The 16,354-nt window shown below is 33.0% G+C and overlaps 1 protein-coding gene across 5 annotated transcripts in view; it reads right to left on the bottom strand.

Annotated features, from left to right (window-relative positions):
• Positions 1 to 16,354, bottom strand: part of LOC128867591 (tyrosine-protein kinase Src42A-like) — an 82,182-nt gene that overhangs the window by 28,522 nt on the left and 37,306 nt on the right. For all 5 annotated transcript variants that reach the window (XM_054108958.1, XM_054108959.1, XM_054108960.1 and 2 more), the window contains exon 3: positions 10,561 to 10,655. In XM_054108958.1, coding sequence (XP_053964933.1) covers positions 10,561 to 10,655 — 95 coding nt within the window. The remainder of the gene's footprint in view (positions 1 to 10,560; positions 10,656 to 16,354) is intronic.

Genomic DNA, 16,354 nt, shown 5'->3' with positions numbered 1-16,354 from the left:
TCGATGCAAAACAGACTTTTGGACCGAATTGACCCCAGCGATTCTTTACGGAAATCAACGAAGCCCACCTATTTTTGAAACAAATTATAACTGGTCATGAATAAAATATCACATACGAGAACAACCGAAAAAGTTCGTAGTCGATTCGCTGTGAACTGGCGCTAAAGGTAGGCAGAATTGAGGGAGAGGACGGTCTTTCTGTGCGCTTGTTGATATTGGGTAGTCGAAAAAGTATTTTCGTATTTTGTCAATAGATGTCGTTGGAGTCATCTATCTCCAGTGCTACCAATGACATTGTGTCATATCATATGGTGTTGGAAAGGTGACATTTTAAGCTTCATTTAACCAAAAAAAATTAAATTCGGAGAAGTTAAAAAAAAGTTATAGCTGTTCAAAAATGAGTGAAAATAATGAAGAAATTCGATATATTTTGAAATTTTTGTATAAAAAAGGGAAGAATGCCACGCAAGCCACCATAGAAATTTGTGAAGTTTACAGAGACGATGCTGTATCAGTTCGTGTAGCACAACAATGGTTTGCTCGCTTCCGTTCTGAAAAGTCGATGAAATTATGGAAAAGATTGGCCAGGACCGTCACATAAGCTGCCATGACATCGCCAAGGCACTAAACATTCATCATCAAACTGTTTTGAGTCATTTAAAAAAGGCCGATGGTTACAAAAAGAAGCTCGATGTTTGGGTACCACATGAATTGTCTGTGAAAAATTTAATGGACCGAATTAACATCTGCGATTCTTTGCTGAAACGAAATGAAATCGAACCATTTCTAAGGTGAATGGTAACAGGAGACGAAAAGTGCATCAAATACGACAATAATGTACGAAAAAGATCATGGTGCAAGGGTTTGAAGCCCAACAAATGGTCGCAAAGCCAGGATGGACGCCTCGAAAGCTTATGCTGTGTGTTTGGTGGGATTGGAAAGGAATCATCCACTATGAGCTGCTCCAGCCTGCTCGAACGATTGATTCTACACTTGACTGTCAACAACTGATGAGATTGAAGCAAGCAATCGAAAAAAACGGCCAGAACAGATCAGCAGAAAAGGCGTCGTCTTCCATCAGGACAACGCTGGGCCACACACATCTTTGATGACTCGACAAAAACTGGGAGAGCTTGGCCGGAAAGTTTTGATGCATCCACCATATATAGCCCTGACCTTGCACCATCGGACTACCATTTGTTTCGGTCAATGCAGAACTCCCTTAATGGAGTAAAGTTGGCTTCAAGAGAAGCCTGTGAAAATTACTTGTCGCAGTTTTTCGCCGAGAATCTACAAAAGTTTCACACTGATGGAATAATGTCTCTAGAAGAAAAATGACAAAAGGTGGTCGACCAAAATGGTACATATTTGGTTTAATAAAGTTCATTATAAATATAAAAAAAAATGAGTTCAAGTTTGATTAGAAATACGAAAAGACTTTTTCGACTACCCAATATTACCAGGGTATTCCTACTCTGAGCTTCTGTTGGCAGCAACACCCCTAAAATACGAGATGTATTATTATTCTTGTAGATATTGTCGCGTAAAATAAGAATCAAAATATAAAATTTGTTGAACACGCCCAAAATCCTTTTGGGGGTGTGAATATCCAGTTCAGCGTACCTGTGCGAGCTTACAAGCCTGTACCTTAGTTGATGATCAACCGGTATTATCGGTTTTTGAAACAAGAAACTTGGACCATTGGAAAGGTTTAACTCCTATTGGGCTATTCAACTTTTCATGAAAACAAAATCATGCAACACCCTAAGCAATGGAAAAAAAATTGTTCGTACTAACATAGTATAAATGAAAATTAAGTCAACGGAAAAATGTAGTAAATTGTTAAAACATTTTAAGAAGTGACCATTTGTGAATACTGTATAGTCATCGAGGGACAAAACCGCTGATTTGCTCATTATTTCGTGTCGGCATCGGTGTTCACACACTTTCTTCCCAAGTACTAAGTAATATTTATCAAGAAATGCGTAAAATATGCAAATGCATTCAATGTGGCAAAAAATATCGTATGCGAAAAAAACAATAAAATTAGCTTTATTACTCTTTAAATAATACTTAAAGCGTGTGCGAATCGTGTTTGATATGTTTGCATGCTTACAAAAAATGGCACGATATTTTTGTCACGCGAATTAAATGCAAACGAATGGAAAATTTATAAAAAAAAAATATTTGCAGAAACTGCAAAGGTTAGCAAAAGTATAGCCGTTTTGGTAAGTGAACTATTTTACATAATTTCAATTTATTTAGGCCTTACTAGCATACTCAAAACATTTCTAGAAAAAATTCAGATTAAAAAGTTGGGATTTTTAATGAAAATTTCATGATTTTTTCTGATTTTCGCACAAAGTTAGGATCACATGGATTTCGTTAAGGAATAAACTATATTTTTTATGGAAAATTAGTTAGAATTAAATTAAAAAGAATTAGTAGTGCCTGGGCTTATTCGTCGAGGGGAAAGAAATAAAGTACAAAAGAATATTAATTTAAACAATATACAAATAAACATATAATAGTTCTAATTTTAAAGAATAATTTAAAGTAATAACAAAATTTAATCAGAGTGTAACAAACAAAATGTGTTCAAAAAAATTGTGTTAATTCAAATTATTTGTGTGTGGCATTGCGGCGCAATTGATAAATAATACGAGTAGTATAGATGAATTAATTCTTATGGCCACATCGGGCATCACAAATTATAATTGAAAATATTTTAATTGCAAAGTATTTTTTTAATGGCGTTGCCTCTTATTTCATAATCTCGAAAGTATTCAAATTGTCTTATAATAAATAAATCAAATGAAAAATTTCAGCTAAAAACAGTTATTGTTTGCTTTTCCATTTCAAAAACTTTAATGTTGTTAAGGGAGTGTTAGGGTAAAATCCATTATTAAGTATTTCACATAAAATATAAATATTGGTAGGTTATGTCTGCTGAAATTCGGTTCAGGCCATTGGTTAATTTCATGCAATGTCAGCCATCTGCTGCGTATTCACAGAGAGAAGCAGTTTTTATTAGAGCCCCAACGGCTTCAAACCGCACGATCTCGCTATCCGTTGATAATAATGTGTAATGTGTTTGTGTAAATTATGGCATTTTATTTCGATAATTATCACAAATTATGAAGTTTAGAAATTATTGTATTTGCAAAGAGGTGGAAATTGAGAGAGTACAGTCACATTTCATGCTAAGGAAAGCTACGAGTTCTTGCTGGAAAATTTTTACCAGCAATAATTATAATTTGCCAGCACGAAAAAGCGTATTACGAACTTTCATCACTTTACAGTATTCAAAAAACTAACAAGTATTGAAAAAATTAGAAGATTTGCGAAGTGTGACCACAGCCGAGTTCACCTGATTTTGAATACTAGATTTTTACTATATTCTTTATTATTCACTTCACTCCTGGTGGATTCTAACGTTATCTATTTTACATATTTCTAAATTCAAAAGGCAACACGATTAGCTAAAAATTAAAGTGAAGATTTTGCGGATATGGTCTTGAATCGTTTATTTTTTTTTACAAGTGAACATGCATACTTTTCAAGATCGAGAGGCCCAAATATTGTGCCCTAGTGGGACTTATACTGCAAGGCATAACGACGTCACTGCTGTTTCTTATACATTAGAAAGCTCTTCTCCGAGCGCTAGCCAAGGTTTTAACAAGGCGCGAATTACTGATGATACTTCTTCAAATTCATGTTCGGAAGCGTAACACAAGCTCTCATTTTTTACTCCACGGGCCTCAGAACGGCTCTCTGCGGCTCCAAAAATATGGGCCAAGTGGCCTACGAGGAAAAATTGAATACCTTCTGGCTGCCAAAAGGGGTAAGTATTCCATTTCAGCACTAGCTGCATTTTTTATAATGTACGATTGGCTTTAAAAACTAGACTCGTTTAGGTATATGTATGTAACGGGTGATTTTTTAGCTATTATCTTTTTAAACAGTTGGTTTAAACAGCTGACGCACGTTTCGTGTTTTGTGTCACTGTCAGAGTGAAGATCAGCCAGAAAAATTGCAAGAGCTACCAATGTATCCAGAAAAGGTCACAGTTTGGTGCGGTTTATGGGCTGGAGGTATCATTGGACCGTACTTCTTCAAAGATGATGCGAATCGTAACGTAACTGCAAATGGTGAGCGCTACCGTGAAATGATATCCAACTTTTTTTTGCCCAAAATGCAAGAGCTTGACTTGCATGACATGTGGTTTCAGCAAGACGGTGGACTTGTTGCGAGGCGAGTTCGGTGAACATTTTCACGTTCGGGACCTGTCAATTGGCCACCCAGATCGTGCGATATAACGCCTTTAGATTATTTTTTGTGGGGCTATGTTAAAGCTCATGTCCATTCAGACAAGCCTGCTTCAATTAACGCATTGGAAGACAACATTAAAGCATTTACTATGTATTTATATGTGAGATACCGGCCGAAACATTGGAAAGAGTATGCCGGAAAGACCATTTGAAGCGCAGCCGCGGTCAACATTTGCATGAAATAATCTTCAAACATTAAATTATATGCACTGTACTATCGATTTAAATAACAATTTCATGCACATTTCTGAATTTTAGGTGTGTTTTTTTGAAAAACTTTCCTATAGCTCTTAAAAAATCACCCTTTATATTTGTGCCACCTCGATGATGAGATATGTAAATCAGTAGAAGATTTAATATACTGGTGCCAATCAACAGGGTTTAAAGAAAATGCCAAGAAAAAGGGGTCAAGTTTGAAGTAAGTTTTCAAATGATGTAATAATATCTTTATTAAAAATTTTGCAATAAAAAAATAGTATTGTAATTTCAAAATTTTGAAATTTCATTACTCTCTCCAGGGTTCGTCGCAGCAAATGAGATAATACATAATAAATAATCATGAGATTCCGGGGATCTAATGCGGTAAATAATTAATGAAAAGAATGACAAATAGTCACACACTTATAAAAACTTGCATAACTAATAGATGTCTAGTTTCAAAATTACTACATAGCTGCATACAGAGAAAATGCGATTATCACAAGTTTATTTCTATAAAATACTCGTATAGATAGTTGCATGCTAAGTTGTAATAGGAGGGGGAGCAAATGAAGGAGCAAATATATGAATAATTGAAGAGTTAGAGTTAATTAGCGTTAAAAGTATTTTCACACAATTAATTAAATAATATGTGGGTTTCAGTAAAAAACGTATACACAGCTATTTTACACTTTTTTGTTTTTGTTGTAATATACGAGGTCTTATTGTCAAACAAGTACAACAGCGGTAGACACGATTTTTTGGTCTGGCTTCTGAATCTCTGGTTTTGAAACTGAATTTTAATTACTTTGACATTACTAATAGTGGGTAAACTAATTTTTGTGATCAAAATTTGCTTTTGTAGAGCCCAGACCAATTTTTAGGAAAATTATTTTTCATAATTTTATTATAAATGACAATTAAAAATAAATTTCCTGAGCATCAGAGCCTTTTTCATTTAATAATTATTAGTAATAGCATACAAATGTTAAATGATAAAAAATTAAGTTTAAAAGTGAGTATTCTTAGTCATGTTTTTGTATGCGCGCTGTTGCTTATTCGCGCGCTCTTAACCCAATAGCTTAATTTTTTTTCTGATTAGTCGGAACATATGATAAGTTTGAAACATTAGGAATATATTTAACAGGTGGCAATACAAATTAGTTCTTTTGCTGTTGTTTTTGCAAAGCAAAATTATATCAACAATAAAAACCTCAACTTTTGCAAGTGACACCAAAACTATAAGTTACCTACACACATTCAAAAACACATACTTTAATTTAATTTATTCAAATTTAATGATTTCGAAGATAAGCTAACTTTTTGAGTTATTTTATTACAATTTTCCAGTGTTGTCCTTAGCATTTTTCGCCTAAATAATACTCCAAAAATGGTCAAATGGCTTTTGCTATTATTATTAGTGTATCTACCTAATGGATTGTTAAACAATATATATATATATATATATATATATATATATATAAAGTATATAAAGTATATATGTACATATATTTTAACAAAAAGAAAAATCGCCCATTAACGCGTTGAACACCTTATCGACAAAAAACAGACAAAAGCAAACTTTAAAAGACAATTTATTGACATTTTATGAAATTTCAAGATTTCGAAAGTTATAATCATATTTTTAGATTTCTTTTGATCACGCAATTTTACAGGTATTATTATCACCAATTTTTTCTGCAAACAAAAAATTAGCGTGAATTCGTTCTGTGGAAAAAATGCCCATAATTCTTAAAGTGCTAATAGAAGACTCACTTAACCCTTTCAATACTAACGGGACACATACGTCCCAATGAGTGTTTTCGTTTTACTAAATGCCAAATATTTCTTTGCATCGCTGTGTATTTTCTTCCCATCAGTTTTTTACGAGATATACCATCAATTATGCTCCGTATGACCGTTATACTTTGTATTTTTCTCTACACAAGTTTTGCAGTCATAGTTAAATGGTAGCACAATTATAGATCTACTGAGTGTTCATTACGGGTGGGACAATGTTTTCCCAGGACATTTTCTAAATTCCTAGAAATAATTTCTTTATGTATAGAAGAGGACCTACTATTTAGATCACTAGTAATAACTTTTCATGGTTAAATATTTTTTCCCCTTAAAAAAAATCCGTATTGAAAGGGTTAAAACTTGCACCACACCAACAGACCTAGAACTGCAAAAAAATTGCAAAAAACTGAAACGTTGAAAACACTCTAAAAAATATCTGTACTTTTTGCAGTTTCACCCACTGTGTGTACTCGTACACAAAAGTAGGAATTTCCATCAAAATAATCTCTCAAAATGGTACCTTAATATGTACACCGAACGGAACTTAAGGGGGGAAACCAGTTTAGACTTATCAAAAAATCGACTTTTTTTATTGCATAAATTGTTAGTATAACTACTCAAGAATATGTGGTAAAAATTTTAAAGCGAAATTCGCATAATTCCCGATTCTATGAGCACTTAAGTGACTGCCCGTCGGTTCCGCACCATAGCGCGCGTTAGTTAGAACGACGTTTTTCTCGAAACTACTTTTTTTTCAACTGGTGGGCACTCTAGCTCAAAAAGTTATAGACCAATCGTTATAAATTTTTTTCGGAGTATTCTTTATTCAATCCTAATCCATATGAACCTAATTTTGGGATTACACATATTATTTTTTTTTAAGCAAAATACATGAAAAAATATGGTATGAAAAAATTACATTGTGTTCAAGCGCCTCAAAGATATGCAATTTTCAATATTATTTTATCACAATTAAGTTCATCTTCTTCGGAAACATGCTGTTAACGAAAAAAAAAAATGTTGTTGATTACGGAGAAAAATTGCAACTGCAGGAATGCCCACTAGCAAGATACTCGGATGGCGATCGTCCATGGATAACACGCTCTAACGCCACTATTTCCGGCGGAAATGACTTGAAAGAATTTTAAAGTGTACTTAAAAATATGAGTAAAATACCCTCCATGTTCAAAAAAAGTTCTGATTATTCCTTCCTTGTTCAAAAAATTCTCGAAAAACACCAAAATTTCGGCCTCCTAAACCGGTTTCCCCCCTTAAGTGACTACATTTACGATAAGCCACTGTTCCCGCAGCTTCGCACCTTTTAAAAAAGCACATTTAATGGCGATTTTGGTTTCATTTATTTTTTCTGTTAATTATTCGCAAGGCCCAACAATGAAACGAAATTATTAAAAATAAAAGCATAAAAAATTTGCATGAATTGCCACTGAAATTCAGGGGCGGCCAGTAACTAAATGACAAACGTGAACGTGTGGCGTTGCCTTTAAATTGTGTAATTAGGTTGATTAAACTTTTCAAGTTCCTATAGTTATACGAATGTATGTTTGTTGTAAGCGCGGGTTGCAAAAACATCACAAAAAAATAAAAATAAAAATAAAAAAAAACAATTAGAGTAGAAATTTATTAATTTCATTGCACTGAGATAATAAGAAATTAAAAAAACAAAATTAGTATCGCTAAAGACCAACTCTACTGTGCAAATACAAAGAGCCTTTCCCTTGTATTTTAACAACAAACGATGTTTCTGGGATTTAAATGCAGCAAATAATAAAATATTGATAAGATAATTAGGAAACGAGTTTTTAATAGAGATTTATATTTATGTATGCATTACATATCACATAAACGACAGCTTCTGTGTCTCCCATAAGCAGGCAGCTAGCTCTCTTGACCGGCCAAACTCCTGTGGCGCTTGACATCCGGTTATGAGGCATTTTACTGTATTTACAAATAAATATTTTGCCACTTAACTAACGAAAATCGAATTATTCTTAATAAAAACTGGTTATTAACACTTAGTCGTGATCAGAATTGTTACAAGATTTTTCGACATTGAAAAAAATTGAATTATGAATTTTGAACAACCAGAAGTATAAAAGTATAGAAAAAGGACTGGCAGACCAAAAACTGAACCGTCTGTTGAGAATATTGCTGCTGTATGTAGTACAAAGTGTTGCTGCACAACCTTCAACACCGATATCTCGACCTTCTCAACAATTAGGCACTCATGAATCGACTGCCCATTTAAATTATGTCATTTTTCACATATACACTTAGCGTCATAAGCCTACGCTCCTTTGTGGGTAGTTGAAAAGGTAACATGTAAAATGTTTTTAAGGTTTTGAAATGATATATTCTTATTTTTAATTAATATAACGCCATTAAATTCATTAGATTTTATTTATAAAAATTAAAATTTTCAAAAACTATCAAAAATATGATACTTTTTAGTAGCTTGTAGGATACCTACGGTGTTTCAACAATTTCCACGTCTATTTTGCATAGAGTTTACCACTTTGGTAAGCTCTGCGACAGAAATCTTCTTCCATTTCTACCACACAACATCTTCCAATACCTCTTATAATTTGGTGCAATTTTCCATATATTTCTTTGCAGAAGCGCCCATAAATGTTCAATAGGCGTTTGTGGAAGTTTCCATAACTTTACTTTATGAGCCGTGTGCTTGAGGTTGCTGTCTTGTTGAAAGCAGTATTCATTTGATCACCCTAGCATCCCAACGCCTTGCTTTAAATTTTGTTTAAAATATCCAAATAAGCAAAGTTATCCATTGTTGATCTGTTCTAAATGTCAAATCTTAATACAATAAAATATATTTTCCCAGCGATATTATTACTATACGTCTAAAGCATTTTAAGCTCCTCCGAGTGATAATTTGGTATGTTTTCATTTACTTCGTATGCATACTAGTATGCATGTGTTTGTTTGGATGGCTTATAAGTGACTCGATTGGATAGCTTATGTCTATAAAAATTATTGCATACATTTAGGCATGAATTGCAACAGCATGGTGTCATAGAGAAAGCTTTTTATTTTGTGCTGCCATATGGAAAAAATGTCGACGATTGAATTAAATCGAATCAAATTAAACTTAATAAAGTAATTACGAACTTTAGTAAAAATATAATATTTTAAGTGTTTTAAAAGAATTGTAATAATACGAAAAAAAAAAAAAAAAAAAAAAAAAAAAAAAAAAAATTGAAAAATGAAAAATAAATAGAATAAATAAATAAATAGAAAATAAATAAATAAATAGTCAAAACTTTGTAATATGTCGCACTGCTTTTATTGTGAATACAGGTGTGCACATATATACTAAAAAATCAAACATTTGTATTATTTGATATGATACCAATATACATATGTGCCATTTACATCTTTTGCAGTTGATTCTAAATTAATTTCCTAATGAGCTGAACATTTTCAGCATGCAGCCAAGACCCCTGAAGGCATATTAATACAAAGGAATAATTTATTATATTAGTAAAATGGTGCTAGGGTCGAAATATTTGTAAAATATGTAATATATGGTATGTAAGTGCAAAGATTATTTGCATGGACAAAAATTACACAATAAGTTATATGTAAAAATGTCAAATAAGTTTAACATTAATTTAAATGTTTATTTCAATATTTTTTATGTCTTGTTAACATTTGTTGAATTATAGTTCAATAGGTTTGAAGTTTTACTTGTGTTCAGAAATCAATTGTAGAAAAGTAATCTCGCGACTTTCCAACTTTGCGGCTGCTTGGCAACTATCTCACACCCAATACTTGCCCAGGACTGCCATTTTTTAAAAATGATCTACACATTTCAGATTTTATGTCAGTTAAAGAGAAATTATAAAAGCTTGAAATTGAGATCTCAGACAAGAGATAATTGCCCTAAGTCACTAGACTCTGATTGCACTTTACACGATACATCAAACATCGGTATGAGTTTTCTCAACGAATGCTGCTTTTTCGATTCAAATATGTATTACAAGTATTTTATAGCTATTAAAAATTCCAATCACATATTGTTAAGACAACTCTGTATGGCAAGGTTAAGAGAATGGTATAAAGTGTTTTTAGTAAAATTTTTTTTTCTTACATTAATTAACTATTTTTTCTATTAAAATTAAATAAACAAATTTGCAAATAAGCAGATGGTTTTTTTTTTTTAATTCTTAAATAAAAGCAAAAATATACTCACGGTTCAGCTTCTATAGATTTCAATTTGGCAACATAATTTGATGGTATATAACCCTCTTGACGTGTCTTCTTGCTGCGTGCCAGCCACCAGTCGCCCTGAAAGGAAATAATAAAAAACCAAATCAGCTAATAATTTCGAAAACGCTGAAACAAAATTAAGTTAGGTAAATTCAATTCAATTGCTCTCTTCTTTTCGAAAAGTTAAGGTTAAGGTTTTTGTTTTTTTAATTTTAGGCAGTCAATTAATTTAGTTAATTTAGAAGAAATTACTTTTCACTGGCAGTTTTTCTTCTAGAATTTGCTATCGAACCCTTCAAATGTTGCCGTGTGGCATTGTTGGTGAATTGATAAATACTATTAAACACAAAGTTAATATTAAAAAAAAAACAGTTTTCCTATAAGAAATATTTAATTCTAAAAATCTTTTTATACATATTATTTTAGTAATAATGTACAAATTGGTACAATTTCATCTCAATTTGAGTTACACAGAACATTAATTTAAGTTTACTCCCCCAAGTTCCAAAAATGCGCTTAAAAACTTTCCATTATCTCGCAGCGGTCAAAATTTCTTGCCGAAATATGGTAAGTAATAGGAGAGTAAATTAATTTCTTGTCAAATCAATTATTTATTCTTCTTTTAATGCTATTTTTATATAAAAACTTAAAAAAGAGGTCATAGAAAAGGGAGATTATTTCTTGAGCTCTGTCAATTATCTTAAGTAAATTCGACATAAGAAATTCTTGAATATTTCTTCAGAGATTTTGTATGAAGTTTTCGCTTTTCAAAAGAATGTACTTTAATGGCCATAATCAAAAATTGTTTAGCTAAACTAACAAGTGAAATAAGTAAGACATCTTGATGTATGTAAATGACATTAGGTATTGTACCGTCTGAGTTTGTATTTTGTTTTCTGCTGTGTATGGTAGGTGAATGAGTTTCAAAACAAGGACAGGGATTGACTTTTGTATTAAATTTCCCAAATTTTTTACTGAATGTACCAAATGCTTAAGGTTTGTATTTCCTGAACGCGAACATATGAGAGGCATAAACGATTTCAATAGAGCAGATCAAATACCACATAGTGGAACCAGAAAACATCGGTCAGGTGTGAGATTTTATTAAACCTATTAAGGAATTTTCTATGAAAGGAATGGGACATTCCTCAGGCAAATGTGTATTGCATTTTGACCGAGTCTTCAGAACTTCATAAGCCCAATTTAGCCTCACACGCTGACGGACTACCAGGGACATTATTAAGTGTGTGCGATTTACGCTTTCCGGTTCGTTTCACGACGGTACTGGCTGAAGAACATGTCCAAGAATTTGACAAATTAGTGCTCGCCGATCGAAAAATTAAATTATAGCAAATAACAGAAGATCCAGAGATTTGTAAAGAATGAATCAGAGAACTTCTGCACGAACATCAGAGAACTTTACACGTAAAAAAAAACAAATTGGTGCACGCTGGATGTCGCGAATGCTTACACCGATCGACAAACATATAGAGGTAAAGATTGTTTGCAGTAGTGTCAGAGTGATTTGATAGAATCCTCGGTCACATAGCGGCCGTTGATAAAACCTGCGCTCGTATGATCCGGAGTGCAAACAAGAATCGATGCAGAGGATTAATAGAGAATAAAAGCCACCACAGAAATTCAAAGTTGAGCAGTCGGTGTTCAAATTGTGGCTGCTATTTTCTGGGTTAATTGTGCTAATTCATTGCTTGCCTATTTGCCTACTTGCCTCGTTAAGCAACCCAGAAGAGTGTAAAAGAATGCGCTCGTTCACCCTATTCGGGTTGTGACAGATGTCTTCAAAGTTACAAGATTCACAGAAATCAACACCCAGCCTACAGTCCGACACTGTCACCCAGTAACTTTTCCTATTTTCAAATTTAAAAGATCTTAAAATATATTTTCAGTGGAAAACAGGTATTAATGAAATTCAAAATGTGAATATTATGTTTCACTTAAACGGGATTACATTGGAAAATAATAAATAAAAATATAAAACTATACTTTGCATTTATTAAATACCTAAGTATGTATGTATATCTGAGCCGCCCCTAGTAAATATGCAACCTAAAACGTACGAGTGTAGGTATATTCTCAAAAACGAAATTCAGTTACAGAAAATATATTTTAAACAGTGAAGGGAAAAATAAGCGGTCAAACTTGCCAGCAAAAGCAAAATATGCAATAAAAAATGCAAAAAGTAAAAGCAGTGCCAAATGAGAACCTGGCACTCCTACGAAATTGGGTTAGATTCAAAAGCAAATAAATAAATCCAATCTTATCACGGCAAAATAACAAAAGAAAGAGCTGTTGTTAGCGCAGTTTGGATTTTGATTGAGGCACTCGCTCACGAACGTGCATAAATTACCACAAAAAACGTATAAAAAAATTGAGTTAATTATAAAAAAACAACCGTACTAAAATTTGGCTTAAGCACAGCTGGTGGATTCGCAGTTATGGGGTGATAATAAGTGCGAATAAGGTTTAAAGTTTTTTTTAAAATGATATTCAAAAATATTTATTTGTAACAGGAAATTATTATACTTTCTACTTATACAGGTGTAGAGGAATTGCTGTACTTGTGAGAAACATGAAACGTACCAGAGTTAAGTAGTTTAACCGTTATTTAGTTTAGATTTTATCGCAATGGAAGCAAAAAGGTAGATTAGAGATAAATAAAAATAGAGGGGGAAATATAAAATTTAAAATTGGTACCTTATAAATACAATATGGTAAAAATATACTATATATGAAACTACTTATATGGGGAATGGATTGGCTCAAAAACTATTAGACGACGAATTTTTTCACATTTACATATTTGCATGTTGTACATCTAACAACTCCAAAAGTCATATATTTACAATACAGAAAAACTTGTAAGTGTTACAGTTTTTTCAGGACATTCTTTCATGGTGGGCGTCATAGGAATCTCTATTTTATCTGACACAAGTAAATGAAGACTTTAAAGTTTGATACATAATATATAGAACGAAGCAATTCATTTTGGGAAAAACATATTTTACGGAATAGAAGTGCAGTGCCATCGGGGTTGAATGAACACCGACTTATCAGAACTCCTTAATCGAGTGATTACAAAATTTCCTTCATTGAGTATTCCTTAGAGTGAACACATAGGGTATGTATTTTATTTTGTACTGGCTACGTTAAGGATCGAATGAAAATAATATGATAACGGTGGCAAAAACTATATAGTCTATGGCTAAGTTATCGTGTGGACCGAAGGAAATTCGAATTTTCTTGCGTTCCCACGACCGGTGGTTCAACGTTAACGGAACGACTCGGATTTATATTCGACCAAGGAATGTCACTCCAGCAGCACATGGAGTGCAGCATGAGGAAACTTATGCTTTTAGAACAACAACAACAACGAATTCTCTTGATAAATTACTTGTTCGTCGAAATTGAGTTGAATCTGCAAAAAGTGTCTTAAAGGCGAAAAGGAAACAAACCAATATCAAAACACTTTTCTGACAAAAAAAAATGTTCTAAAATGCTTGAATTAAATATTATTATATTTTTTAAATAACATGTTTTTATTTAATAAGTTAATTAACTGGAAAATTGCTTGATTTTTATACTCATCATTTTGAGACCTGTGGTTTCGAGAAAAACGCAAAAGAATATAAAAAACGCTCTGCTCTCACCTGAGTCGTTGCCTTCAGTTAATCATAATAACGCCTCTAACTTTGAGGTGTTCTTACTTCTTAGCCGATTTTCATATACTTTTTTTTAATAAAGCATTTGGACACCCTAGAAATACCATTTGGAAGACAAAAACTTTTTCAGGTTAAAGTTTTTACCACCGATAGGTGATAGAATTGACATGCATAATTTGGATTTGGTTATCATTCAGGAAATACATTTATGAAATACTCCAGAATATGTGTTGGGGGTGGGAAATATCCCCATCACCTTCGTACCTGTCACAAGTATTTGGTCTTACTGGTCTGCTGGTCAAACTTGGCGACACTCGCGTTGACACTTGGGTCTATACCGGTATAGACCCTGTGTTCACGCCAACAGTTTCGTATTTGGCCCGATTTTTCTAAAAAAAAAAACAAATAATAGATTCCTCGACGAGAACTGATTTTTGAAAAACGGATGAGTAAAAAAGCTAAATTGTCGAATATTGTTTGACGCGAATTTTCCTGTGGCGTAATTATGCCACTATGTACATGACTACCATTCAGGGCTACCACGTGCCCTACCCACGGTGGGCTTGAAATAGTAAATTATAAAAAGACTGCTATTAGAAAGATCACCCTGTAGCAGATAATGGCAAATCATTGATTGTATTTCTGCCTTGAAAAAGCTGATATAATCACATAATCATAACCTCAACGACGAGCGCTGTAGTAATAAGAGTATGCCATGGTGCATATAACAATAAAGACAACAAGTTGATATTTTTCAAAACCGATTTGATGATATGGTTACCAGACGCTACTAAAATGAGACCTAGTAGTGCGATTTAATGATTTTTGAATTATTCCTTTAGGACAAAACTAAATCATAGATTTATTAGAATAAACAATTAGGGGTGCCACTCTCAAAATAAGAATATTCAGCAAGATTTCTTTGACCAAGTCATCACCCAAGGCCATGGTAATCATTGTGCTAAATAGCACGCACGGCCTAGGTTGATTGTTTGCTGTTCCAGAAAAATATTAAATTGGATTATTAGAGTATATAGTTATGTGAAAAATAATAGGGATAGTGCCTACCCAAACTTACATTATATTTACAACCGAATAAAAAATCGAAAATTCTTTCTTGTTTAAACGATTTATTTTTTCGTAAACGGTAGGAAAAAGATTAATAACAAAATTTTTGCTATTCCTATAATATATTTTGCTTTTTTTGTGATTTTATATGAATTTATATAGTATAAGGACACTTCATGAAATCTTAAAGCTATAAATAACTTAAATAAAACTAAATAGACATTTTAACTGAATATTGTTGCATAAAGCCTTAGTGCCATATTAGTACTTTGTTGCGGATCCTTTGTTATCCAGAACAGCGGCACATCTTCTAGGCATTGAGTCGACCAAATTTTGACAAACATGTACCGGTATTGCGTTCCACGCATCCTGAATAAGATTCCAAAGCTGATCGCAACTTGATGGACACTCTCCCCTGATTGTCCTCTTAACTTCGTTCCACAAATTTTCTATGGGGTTCAAATCAAGGGATTGTGCTGGCCATTCTAAAACATTGATTTTGTTGTCCTGGAACCACTTCTTTGTGGACTTTGCCGTATGTTTTGGGTCATTATCCCATATGAGTGGCATATTTTCATTGGCAGCATTGTATTTTTCAAAATTTCAATGTAATCAGCCGATTTCATTATGTTCTGGATGCAATATAGAGGACCCACACCATAATAAGAGAATGACCCCCATACCATGATGCTACCACCACCGTGTTTGACCGTCTTCAAAGTATATTTTGAATTGAATTCTTGATGGATAGGCCTTCTTACATGGTGGACACCTCTATCAGAAGAAAACAAGTTTACTTTTGTTTCATCGGACCACAGAATGTTACGCCATTTTCCTTTAGGCCAATTTATATGATTTTTAGCAAATTGTAATCTTTGTTTTATGTTCTTTTTGGATAACAATGGTACTTTTCTCGCACTACGGGCTCTCAATTCCTCACCGATGAGTGTTTTTCGAATAGTTGATGTGTCAACGTCAATGTTTAAATCATTTTTTATTCGTTTAGATGTGATAAATGGATCTTTTTTT

This window comes from Anastrepha ludens, chromosome 6 (assembly GCF_028408465.1).
Source record: "Anastrepha ludens isolate Willacy chromosome 6, idAnaLude1.1, whole genome shotgun sequence".
Classification (NCBI taxonomy): domain Eukaryota; kingdom Metazoa; phylum Arthropoda; class Insecta; order Diptera; family Tephritidae; genus Anastrepha; species Anastrepha ludens.
This window is presented reverse-complemented; position numbering and strand designations above follow the sequence as displayed.